Source organism: Microtus oregoni, unplaced genomic scaffold (genome assembly GCF_018167655.1).
Source record: "Microtus oregoni isolate MIOR12 unplaced genomic scaffold, Mior012 000003F_ref0000135, whole genome shotgun sequence".
Taxonomy (NCBI): domain Eukaryota; kingdom Metazoa; phylum Chordata; class Mammalia; order Rodentia; family Cricetidae; genus Microtus; species Microtus oregoni.
Window position 1 is genome coordinate 41,389,797 of NW_024543062.1, and position 13,245 is coordinate 41,403,041.

The 13,245-nt window shown below is 39.6% G+C and overlaps 1 protein-coding gene across 5 annotated transcripts in view; it reads right to left on the minus strand.

The window, feature by feature from the left end:
* Positions 1-1,351: 1,351 nt before the first annotated feature.
* The window catches only part of Relch (RAB11 binding and LisH domain, coiled-coil and HEAT repeat containing), an 85,012-nt gene continuing 73,118 nt past the window's right edge, over positions 1,352-13,245 (minus strand). For all 5 annotated transcript variants that reach the window (XM_041647458.1, XM_041647440.1, XM_041647465.1 and 2 more), the window contains 4 exons: positions 10,526-10,642; positions 6,160-6,248; positions 5,553-5,623; positions 1,352-2,950 (listed from right to left, as the gene is read on the minus strand). In XM_041647458.1, the coding sequence (XP_041503392.1) occupies positions 2,830-2,950; positions 5,553-5,623; positions 6,160-6,248; positions 10,526-10,642 (398 nt within the window). In that variant the 3' untranslated portion in view covers positions 1,352-2,829. The remainder of the gene's footprint in view (positions 2,951-5,552; positions 5,624-6,159; positions 6,249-10,525; positions 10,643-13,245) is intronic.

A 13,245-nucleotide genomic window follows, 5' to 3' on the forward strand; every position in this document is an offset into this window, starting at 1 on the left:
GAAGACTGCTCTTTTGTTCCTGGCCACCCAGACCCAAATAATCACAGCAACTGTATCAATTACAACACTGTTTGGCCAATGGCTCAAGCACATTCCTAGCTAGCTCTTATGTCTTAAATTAACCCATTTCTATTAATCTGTGTATCATCCACAAGGCCATAGCGTTACCTCATTTCTGTCTTGTTTCCTCAGTGGTTGGCTGGCGTCCTTTTCCTTCAGCAGCTACATGGTGTCTCCTTGACTCCACCTACTCTCTTTCTATATCTCTGTTTAGATTTCCCACCTAGCTTTACTCTGCTAAGCCATTGGCCAAAGCAGCTTTATTCATCAGCCAATAAAAGCAACACAGATACAGAAGGACATCCCACATCATCTTCCCTTTCCCCTAAAAAAGTTATTTAAATATGTGGATCTGTTAATAAAAATTATAACAGAAATATATTAGTCTATTCTCCCTACTCATGGATTTCATAACTATGAATTGAAAAATTCTCATAAAAACTGTCTATATGAAGTAGCTACATTTTTTATACTTGTAGTAACCCCTAAACAGTAATCTTTAAAACTGTAGTCCCTGGTAAGTCGAACGCTCTTCAGTGGAAAGCTACACATCCAAGACTGTATGGCAGCATCAACTAGACTGATGGGTTTATTAGAACTAACTGAACAAAAAACAACCAAACAACAACCAACGCCCCCCAACCCCAACAAATCAGACAACAACCAACCAACCAACCTAACAAAAGACAACCAAACAAAAACCAACCAACAAAACCCAACCAAACAACCAAATAACCAATCAATCAACCAAACAAAAACCCATAAGGGAGGATAGGAAAAGAGGGATGGATCTGAAATGACTTTGGGGGTACATGATCAAAGCGCATTGTATGCAATTCTCAAAGAACTAATAAAATATTAAAAAAGAAATTATTTCCTTCCTGAAATATAATCAACAAAGCGTTTATATTGCACTAGGTATTGTAAGCAATCTAAAAATGACCTGCCAAACATGGAAGACTAATGTCAGGCTATAAATACCATGCCACATATATCTGCACTGATTCTTGGAACAATCTCCAGTTCCTGGGGTTTCTGCATCTACTCATCTGTTAACAAACAGAGATATATCCCACTATAGCTCAAAGGTGTATGAACATTTACTTTAGAATTATGTCTGAAATGTATTAGTTTTATATCACTACAATCCTTATTAGTAAAACCAAACTAGAATAAGGAATTTATAGAGATTAGATTTCTAAAATATCAGAGTATTTTCATGAATAAATGATTTTTTTAAATTTTTATATGGATAGTGTTTCAAAATGAAAACAAGATATGCAACCAAAACAAGTATGCAAAACATTTTATTTATAACAGATCAACATTTTGACATGAAAGGTAGCCACTTTCAATTTCTCAGGAATGCCTAGAATCCAACAGTTCAGAAAGACTACTCAATAATTTCACTATAGGTAAAAGAAATAAATGGCTTAGCCTGTGGAAAATTATTTTATAAGCTTTGACTGTGTGGGAAAGCTAGCTTTCCCAGTAAGTGAATATAATCCAGGTGTATTAAAGCCAATTTATACAACAAATGAGAATCATCTATATGCATGAACTGTGTTTAAATGAGTTCTTTTTATCAAAATAATTCATTCTTTAAAAAGGCCTGGCATTAACCCCTAAAATCAGTCACCCCTTTCCTATGCTCTGAGTCACTGTGTAGACAACCATCCAATTCCAGTGAGCTGTTCATCAACACACGCATGGGAGCAGCCCCTGAGTTGAAGGGATCAGTGGTGACTAAGCAGCATATCTTACCCAATGCCACTTTCAGTTAGAAGGGAAAAAGCAATCCCCAAAGGTCCTAAAGGTTTCAGTACTTCTCAGACAGGACGAAAAGGTAAACTGCAAAGTATAAGCATCTTAAATGTGTTACAGGAAGTAGGTATTACAGTTTAGACTTATATTTTCTTGTGAATTTCAACCTGGGGACAAACAATTATTAGCTCTTCTCGGCACATTTCTTTTTGAGCACTTCAATCTGGTACAAATGTTGTGAAATTCACCCTGGCTACTCGCCATGCTCAAGTGCTGTTTTTCCTCGGGTAATTCAATTGTATGCTCTAAATGCTGGGAGAGCAAACAGCACTTCAGGATTTTGAAGAGAGATGTGACATGTTTTAAGTCTCATCACTGTCTACTTATTGTAGGAGCTGTCATTCAAATTCACCACAGCAGCCTCAAATACTGTGTGAAAGGAATATATGTAATTCCTACAGAATACACAAACTCAAGTCCAAAAGGCACAGAGTAATGCTGGTGGCTCTTTCTAGTCAGTTAAGAAATAATAAAAAGTCTTCATTATTCTTTCATAATTTAAATACTTAAGTAATCTCCACTTTTATTATACAATGACTTCAAATTTACATTATTTTAAGTACCATTGTAATAGCTTAGAGTATAATACAGATATTTGCGAGTATCCCATCCAAAAATAAAAAAACGAAACAAAACAAAACCAAAAAACCCCTCTTCACTATACATATATATATATATTATATATAAAAGTTATTCTCAAAAATAAGAACATAGAATAGGGACTTGGTACAGATTCTTAAATCAAGTTTCTGTTACCACAGTTATAATTCCCAAACCAACAGATACACAGTAATAATCAAAAGCAGTGCAAATATCTTTGGAGGTTAGGATAAAATTATAACACAAGAACATAAGCTCAGGAAATAAAAAGGTAAGCGCTTCAAGTACAAGGAGCCAGTCTGCTTGAGGTTCACTTTAGTGTTCGCTGGGGCTCCCTTCCTGTTTCTACTTCTTCCTCTGGAACACATTGGCCAGCATGGCCCCTGAGGTTGTCAACTGACCCATTTTGTTCAAAAACTTGGTCTTTGTGTCTTCACTCACTAAACTTGCAGCAATTGACATTGATCTAGAAAAGAAAATTTAAGATGAGTGCAAAGCAACTAAAACTTTGGGTCACAGCACATGTGTGGAGGTCAGGAGAGCTGTGGTTTTCTCCTTCTGCCACCGGGGTCATCAGACTTGGTGGCAGGTGCCTTAACCTGCTGAGCCATCTTGGGGGCCCTCCAGGTTTTCATCTGTTAGTAACAGATCATTACATTACAAGGGAAATGGAGATCTGTAAAGAGGGATTTTTCTGTGTCATCTTAGATTTGGTATTTGACATGACAAGAGCAGCAACAGTTAAGATCACCTATGGTTGAGAACAGAACCTAGGCTCCACTCTCCTGCTGTGAAGTCTTGGGGAAGTTGTTTATCTACACAATGAGCCTGCTTTAGAGGGCTCCTGTGATTACTCAGATGCCAAGTGGGAGGGACATGATAGCATTCTCAAAGTCTTAGTAGTTAATGCTGTTCTTTTACTTGCCTACTTGGTCTTCTTTTAAGAAAGATCTCTCACTGGCCTGGGTCTTAGTGATCTGGCTAGTCTGGCAGACACAAAACCCAAGGGATTCTCCTATCTCTACCGCCTTGGAGCTTGAATTGTAAGAATGTACTACCATGTCCTTAAAAAACACAAAACAAAACACAAAAGCAGGGTGCTGGGGATTGAACTCAGGCCATCATGCTGCATGGAGCTATCCTTCTCCTAGACTTATATAGTTTTTCTTTTAACTCTATTGCTTCATTGGATCTTTGTTTTTGTTTTTTTGTTTTTCAAGTCAGGGTTTCACTGGGTAGCCCTGGATGTCCTGGAACTCACTTTGTTGACTGGCCTTGAACTCACAGAGATCCCTTTGCTTTGCCTCCCAAGTGCTGGGATTAAAGGTGTGCACCACCACTGCTCAGCCACTTCATTCAGTTCTTACAACTGGAACACGGGTACTACCTATTCCCCAAATGAGCAAATTATATCACAGCGAGGTTTGCACTGTGATAACAATCCTATTCTCTTTCAGGGTGTGTGTCTGTGTTCTGAACAACTAGCTGTATTAACTTCAATTAACTGTCTTCAAATTAATTTCTTCTTTCCTTTACAGCAGCCTAGTGTGCAGGAAGTAAACACAATCTGAATGACTATGAAAGATGGCTTATTATCACACTGCTTAACAGGAAGAGAACCCTGATCAAGCACTTTTTTTAAGTGCCCCAACAAGTGTCCTGCAACAGACAGGAAACCAGCTTACTGCCTTGTGGTTTTGATGAAGATGCTTTAGATCTTATAGGTTCCGTCTCCTTGTCTATAGCACACAGCTTGCAGTTTCTACTGTAAAATGTCCTGAGGATTAAATAAGGGAATGTGTATGAACAAATAAAGGTCAACGTGTGGCAAGCTGCAAGTGTTCAACTTGCCTCGTTTTAGAATTCATTTATTCTTCAGATGGACATGGTGGTGTACACTGGCAAGCCAGCACACAGGAGGCAGAGTCTAGGCTAAAACAGTGGAGTGGGTGGGGAAGCTCTCTTTTTTCATAGGAAGTTAAGAAAAGTTCCAAATACTTTACAGAGGCAAAAGACTTATGTGTACTGGCTCCAGGTGTATGTGCCTATTTATATGTGTGAGAATTCATGACTGATAGAATGAAATGAGTATTTCAGCAGTCAGCCTCAAAGGAAATTGTGCTTGAGCTTTCTTTATGATTAGATGCACAAAACCGTAATTCTTCACTGAAAATACAGTACATGAACCCATATATAAATTCTTCCCATTTTTGAATGTTCAACATTCTAACTTGAATTGAATCCATAATTCATTGAATCTTTGAATTCTATTAGTTTGGCTAGAATATCCCCACATGTGAACATTCCTGTAATAAATTATAAGTACTCCAGTAGCAAACAGAAATGTCTCAGGAGGCCTTTAAAGATTCCTAGGCTGGGGACTGGAGAGATCACTCAGTAAGTGAGCACCTGTCATCAAGCCTGAAAACCCAAGTTCTGGACCCACATGGTAGACTCCTGAAAGTCTTCCTCGGTTCTTCACATGTATGTGCCTTTGACACCTGTGCCCCCACTAATCTCTCTCTCTCTCTCTCTCTCACACACACACACACATACATACACACACACACACACACACACACACCCCTATCTCTGAGTGCATATAATATTGAGAGGGAAGGTACAAAGACAGGGTAGAGATTTGAATCTTAAAGTCCCTAAGTATTTCTCATGATTGGTTCAATACTTTACAAAATGCTGACTTGAACAGTTTCCTTCCTTCCTTCCTTCCCTCCCTTCTTCCCTCCGCCCTTCCTTCCTTCCTTCCTTCCTTCCTTCCTTCCTTCCTTCCTTCCTTCCAAGATAGGGTCTCACTATGTAGCCCTGGCTGCCCTTGACATCACTCTGCAGACTAGCCTGGCATTGAACTCGCAGAGATCTTCCTGCCTTTGCCTCCCAAGTGCTAGGATTAAAGGATGCACATCATGCCTGGCCTGAATAATTTTCTTGTCTTCCAAATAAGTGACTATAAAACAACTCAAAATAAAACATTATATCCATAGATATTAAATTTAGATAGAAAAATTCAGGTTAACCTTTAAATTCTTAAAAAAGAATAAATGTCTTACCCTTGAGGCTCTTGGACAGTCTTGTTTTCTACTTTTTGTTCACATTCTTTAATCATGGAACTTAAAATAACCTGATAAGAAAAGTCACTCTAGTGAGATACAGTTAACATTGTCAAATACTATGCTACAAATCACAGTCCAAGCCATTCTAAAAACCTGAAGAGGACAGAGTGTTAGGAACCCTGGGAAGAGACTGGGCCAAGGCTCTGGCATGCAAAAAAGCCTATATGCTGACAGTGTGGAAGTCAGGAGCAGGTACAAAGAGCTGGAAGACACAGAGTTAGAAATAAGTGATAGATAGGGAAAGAACTCAATTAAAGAAAGTTAGTGGTCAAAGATCGTTACATGTAACAGATAAAATTTCCCATAGAGATTTCCATATTGAATTCTTCTTGTGTTATCCCTACTTTAGAGAATTATAGAGGATCAAAATGTTAAAGAATTTGTTGCAGCATTACAATTGGTAAATGCATTCATAAAATAATGCCAAGCTAGACTAAGCAGTGTTACGCATGGCTGTCGTAATAAGCCTCACACAGGGAGAAAGGAGTGAGTACAGGAGAAGGTAAATCCCAGGAACCTGGTGCTGCTAGGCACAGGCACTTACCTCATGTTCTGGAGACAGATGTTCCATGTCAGTCCGTAAACATCTGAGGCCGGGTAAAAAGTGATTTACCATTAAATCCTCTGAAATGACTGAGGAAAGGTAGTCAAGGAAAAGAAAAAAAAAAACCAAGCAGCGTCCATCAGAGAAGAGATCACATAGAAAGAAGCCTTTTAGATAGTGCCTCAGTATAGCAAACTCTCCAGTCAGGCTTCTTGTATAAACGGCACCTTCTTGGGAAAGGTTGATGCCAAGACTTACCCACCTAAGTTTATTCTTACATATCTATTTATGTTGGTGCTATCTCTAACATTCCATAACTTTATTAAATATCACATAAATAAAACAATGCATAGAACATTCAATTATGTGGGCAAGGAAAAGGTTCAATTGGTAAGTGCTTGCTGCACAAGCATGAGAACCTAAGTTGCACCTCAGAACTTGGTGCAAAGGTATGCCTGCAGTCCCACAGTGGTGTGCCTGCAATCCCACAGTGGTGTGCCTGCAATCCCCCAATGGTGTGCCTACAATCCCACAGTGGTGTGCCTACAATCCTAGCCTCAGTGAGGTAGAGACAGCAGAAAACCTGGGAGACACACGGTCTTCAAAAGTAAGGTGGAGGGTTCCTGAGGAACAACGCCTGAGGTTGACCTCTGGCCTTCACATCACACACGCACTTGCATACATAAAAATATTTTCATGACAGCTAAGCTGAAAGTTATGTAAAAAACCGATAAAGGCAAGTTGCTCATAACATTATTACTTTTAATGGTTGTAAAAGATTTTCTAAATGCAAACATTTAGAAAAAGATGTACATTCATTATCAGAAATGCCGAGGAGCTTCTTCAGAGACCCACTGTGCTCGGCCTGAGGACGACACCACCTGTAACAGCAGACCTCATGCAAACGGCAGCACAGTCAGGGACAACACACTTGGACACTTTAGGTTGAGTAACTTGTCTAAGGCATACACATTTTTCCTGCTTGCTTTCTTTTTTAATTAAAATAATTTCATTTTGTGTGTGGATTTTTGCCTGCATGTATGAGTGTGGACCACTTGTGTGCCTGGTGTCTAAGGAAGGCAGAAAGGGACATTAGATCTCCTGGAACTTGAGCCATCACCCGGGTGCTGGGACTTGAACACGAACAGTCTGCAGAGTAGTCCGTGCTCTAAACTAAGTCGTCTCTCCAGTGACGTGGGATTTTCAAGACAGGGTTTCTTGTGTAGCCCTGGCAGTCCTGGAACTCACTTTGCAGGTCAGGCTGGCCTTGAACTCACAGAGATCTGCTTGCCTCTGCCTCTACTGGGATAAAAGGTGTGTGCCACCACTGTCCAGCTAAGATGACTTTCTGTTGGTCCAGAATGAACCACACAGCACATTCAGTTTACTTTAGGTCCTGGTCATCTTTGAGTTTTAGTTCATTATCTCCACATTCAAAAGAATCGAAAACCAGGTGCATTTCTCAAGAAAATAAATTCATCTTATAAATTCACATTAATTCTGGAATATTCTTATTCTAGCTCTGGTTTAATACTGCACCATGTCCCAGAGAAAAATGAAGTAAATGAGTTCCTTTATTAAACTGGCTTAATTAAAAAAATTACCATGAGCTTCATTAGGAAAAAAAGGAATTATATTACCATTTCCTTGAAAATGGTTACAATGCTCATAAACAAAGCTCCTATAATGCATAAATTATAAATTTAATAGGTATTAAAAATGCGCATGGGGCCTGCGAGATGGCTCAGTGAGTAAAAGTACCTGTTCACAAACTGGAGGCGATCCGAGTTCCGTCTCTGGCAGCGGCGTGAAGGTGGGAGAGGGCAACTCCGGACAGTTGTCCTCGGACCTCCACATGGGTATGTGCTGCAGCCTAATCATGATGCAGTCTTGTATTCTAGACACTGGGAAAGCACCTCCAGGATGTAACTGTGGTGACCTTTGGATAGCAGAGTGCTATAAGGAACCATGGGCACGGAGGCTCAGGACGGCTGGACTTCCAGAAAATAGGGAAGTTATTCTTTCTACTCACAATGGGCCAGCCTTTTCCTCATAAAAATGAAACCACCTTTCAAGGACTGAACATACACATACCACTCAGTCCTATCTGACTCTAAAACCACTTCTACCTCAGTAAATGGTCAAGTACCTGACTGCCAAGAGACGACATTCAGAGTTTCCTATGATACTCCTGCTTTTTACATAGATCTATGATAAAGTTTCCTTCTAAACAAAACCTGTCGCTGTCCATTTAAATACAATCTGTGACCTTCTTTCTACATAACCCCTTTAAAATTCCTCAATGTAAATGTCACCCAACATTAACCTCTGGCCTCCAGTGCACCCACATGCATTCATTCATCTCTTCTTGCCACACACCCTGTCAAATTTTCTCCTTACCTCTAAGCACTACTCTCTAGCCTGAAGGGTTTTTAATGTCCTTTAAGCCTGTCATAACATTCTGATTTGTTGTTAGGCCCAGCGTTACATGTAACTTTCCTATGTCAGTTCTGGGCAATGGGACCTTATTAGTGAGCACACTCTTGATTCAAGTAAGGTGCAAGTCATAGAGAACAGAGGACTTGATCAGGTATTACTCTTAGATGACTCTCCCCCTTCTTGTTCTGGCAAAGGCCTTTTAACTTCATTACTCCGGCAATCGTTTGTGCATACTGACAACTCTTGATAATTGCTCTGTGTAAATGTCTATGTTCAAAAATCACTGCTTTTTTCTTTAGAAATTCTGTTTTATGGAGCTAAAGTTGTGCTTGGATTTTCCCCTTTTCCTTCAGGCATATTCCACTATAAACTCCATTAGCTAATCTAGATTACACATGAGTTTTGCTTAACTTCTAACAAATACTTTCAGAGCTGAGTCTCTAATTCTCAGGCCATCACAGCTCTCCGGCCAGGGTCCTGTCACTTCTTCATAAGAAGAGTTCTCCTTGCAAACTCACAACAGCAGTTCCTCATTTGCTTCCTCTATCTTCTCGAAGTTGAAAATCCAACAAGATGAATCAGGAGGGATAGTGACTTCTGCTTTTAGTGGAACAAAGCTTAAACAGGAAATGGACACTTAAGTTATCAAACTAAAATATTAGATCCCTGCTGACTATCTAGCCTGTTATAAAAAGCATGGCTTAGGGCTGGAGAGATGGCTCAGTGGTTAAGAGCATTGCCTGCTCTTCCAAAGGTCCTGAGTTCAATTCCCAGCAACCACATGGTGGCTCACAACCATCTGGCGCCCACTTCTGGCCTTCAGGCATACACACAGACAGAATATTGTATATATAACAAATAAATATTTAAAAAACACATTAAAAATGCTACATAAAAAAAAGCATGGCTTACACCATCCACATAAATAGATCATTTGTAATCAATCTTCAAAATAAAATGAACTCATCAGTGCATCCAACTTTCTAAGTTTTAATTTCCAGAGGGCCTTACAGCTCCCCAATACACAGCTTTTACAACTTAATTTATTCTGAACAAAAGCAACCCTTCACGGTTACACACCAATTTAAAAAAGACCAATTCCAGAACTAATGAGTGTCTGTGGCACTCGAGAGCACATTTATCCTAACTGAAATGGCTGTCCCCTCTGCTGAGGACTGTGACTTGGCATACAACACAGAACCATGGTGCTCTGAAACACTTCCTGTCACCTCGTTTCCCCTATGAATCACTAGGAGGCTTAATTACTTTTTTTTGTGGGCAAAGATGATAATTCTCTCCTTATTTGTCTAACATGCATTTCCATGGTTCTGTTGAGAATTTAGTCTTTCACCCTTCCCAGTCTCTTAGTTCCCTTTCTTGAACTCTGCTGTCTTTTACTGAGAGCCAGAGGCTTCTCTTCCTTCCTACTTTTACTTTACTAAACATAGCATAGGGAGAACACTCAACAGGACAGTCAAAGCTCTACACTCCAGTTCAGTTTTGCTTGTAACTATGGAAAGCAGAAGTTCTCACTGCAGTCTTTAAGTCTTAGTTTAATCATTTATAATCTAGTGGGTTGATATGGGCCTTGAGGATGTTTCTCTCCCAGCTGTTACTACAGATGACGACCGTGTTGGCTCTGGACTTCTCCAGAGTGACATTTCATAGTGTTCCACTGTATACCAGAACATGAAAGCCTAACTTCATTCTGTCCTGCATTCTTGCTCACTATATAGTGAAGTATCAAGGCTTTAAAATTATACAACACAGAGGATTAAAAACTACCTTTAAAGATAATGAGATAGCTAGAGTAAAACAGGTACGGCAAGTTGAACCCAAACTTTCAAAGAAGTCCACTCTGTTCTTATGTTCTTTACTATACGGTGGGTTATACACAGTCAGCTACAGTTCAACACAGCAAGGATACAGCAACAGGACAGTGCACTGTAGGCTTCAAAAAGATGGATTGCGATGTCCAGTCTTTTCGAATCTACAATTTGTAAGTTGTTCACCAAGGCTAATTTATGTAGATGTGGTATAACAACTGAAAAAAAAAAAGAAGTTGTTACATTTTATTCCAATCATGTGTACACAAACCTCATATTTTACAATGCACAATTATTATCATGATTTATAAGATTTCATTTTAATACTGGATGCTTTCAAACATTTACCACCATCCTTTGCTTACTCTTTCTTATTAGGCAAGACTGTATGCTTTTTCAAATAAGTGATTTGTGACTTGAGAGAGAATATAACACTACCACCACTGTCTAGTTCTGAGGACTATGTAAAAATGATCTCATCTCACCTCCCAATCACCCCATGGAAAAACAATAAACAAATGAACCAAGACACAGCATATATGCACTATGCTGCGGTCCTAGACATGTTTCCTTAATTACCACTGCTATTACATAAGAGGTACATGCCTTTTCCCTTCTCAATAATAAATTATTTTATTTCCTCACAATATAACAAGTATCTTTACTTTCTCAAAGTTTAACCCACTGTTAAGAAGCACTCTGAATTTCCAGTCACTGAAGGGATAGAATAGAGTTCTAAGTTCAAAGACAACTTCTGTAAAGTAAAGTCACGGCTTGGGAAACAATAAACAAGTGATAACAGCAATCATCTTGGATGCCCATGATTTTCTCTTACTAGGCAGAGACTTGCCAGTAAGCCAGCTTTCTGCAGGAATGGCTTCAGAACCAGTGATTGTTTATCTGGTTAGAGAACACACCCCTCTAGCAACTGTAGTGACTCTTGTTTACACTGAGTCTGATGTAAAAGCATGTCTTCTGAAAGAACTGTTTCCTACACACACAAAGACTGTGAGCACAGTTTCCATGCTTCTCACTAAATAATGACAAAACCCCCAACAAAACAACCAACAATGTCCATTTTGAGGGGTCTTTGTTAAAATGAGTAACACAGACTTGGTAAGTCGGCTCACATCTATAATCCCAGAACTATATAGGTAAAAGGAGGGAGATTTAAAGTAGGCTATAAGAAGTCCCACTTAAAAAGAGGGAAATAAAAACAAGGCAACAAATAACAAAACAAAACAAAAACACTCAAATCAAAAGAACAACAATATTAAGAAGGGCTCTACAGGCTGGAGAGAATTAAGAACATTTGTTGCTCTCGCAGATGATCAGGTTCCACTCCCAACACCCACTTGGTGGCCCACAATCAATCACAGTTCCACTTTCATCCAGCTCTAACAAGATGTCTAGCCGTGTGCGCTGCACACTGTACACACATGCAGATCTAACAAGATGTCTAGCCGTGTGCGCTGCACACTGTACACACATGCAGATCTAACAAGATGTCTAGCCGTGTGCGCTGCACACTGTACACACATGCAGATCTAACAAGATGTCTAGCCGTGTGCGCTGCACACTGTACACACATGCAGATCTAACAAGATGTCTAGCCGTGTGCGCTGCACACTGTACACACATGCAGATCTAACAAGATGTCTAGCCGTGTGCACTGCACACTGTACACACATGCAGATCTAACAAGATGTCTAGCCGTGTGCGCTACACACTTGTACACACATATGCAGGCAAATACTCTACAAGTAGCTAGATATAAAGAACTAAAGAGTGTTCTAGAAAAATAACCAATGTTTAAGATAGGAGTAAGGGACTGTAGCTGTAGTGATGGTTCTGTGGTCAAGAGCACTTGCTATTGCTTATCTTGCAGAGGACGGGGTTTTGGTTCCCAGAATCCACACGGGGGCTCACAATCATCCGTAACTTCAGTTTCTGGTGTCTAATGTTCCTTTCTGGCTTCCTCGGGTACCAGGCTCCCAAGCGGTGCAGATACACATTCAGGTGCCACCCACACACACACCCAAAGAAGTTTTAAAACAGATACAAGACTAAAAGATCTAATGAAAAATTGGGAAATAATAAGGGCTATTGAAAGAACTAATATTAGTTAAGGAACAGAGTGATAAATAATTATTCTAATTATTCCAATTTTTCTACTTTTTCTCTAAACACCCAAAGAGAACTACCTATAAAGATAGATGGTTAAGAATATTGCATTCTTTCTGATATGGTATGGGCTTAATTTCGCTATAAGTCCTATTTACAGATTTGACATTAAATTTTCCAAGGTAAAGCCTTTTGAACAAGAAAGTAGTTCAAAATGGGGAGATCCAAAATTTTTTTCCCCTAAAAATATTTTCAGGAGACAATCAGATATCAGAGACAATAGTTAACTGGATCTAGAGTCAACTAAAGCCTTCCCCAGCACACCTTCCGGGACTACTGGAAGCAAACCAAATCCTGCTCTTTCCTATCACACAGTTCTTACACACTTAATAGGTAGGCATTGTTTACGTGAATAACACTCACATAGGAGGTCTCCTTCTTAAAGTTCTTAAGAACTCTAAAGAGACATTGATATACAGATAATGTTTGCTCTGAGAATTAACCCTTGGTCTAGAATAACTAAGGACAACGTCTCCATGGACCCATGCAAACAACTGGGTCTACTTTATGCTCATGGCAATCCAGACAGTCTCCCTGTCCACATCTCTCCCGTGAGTGCATTCAAACAGGCTACATAATGCTCTGCTTGGGACTGAACACAGACAGCATAGGCCAAAGACCCATCTTACTTACCACA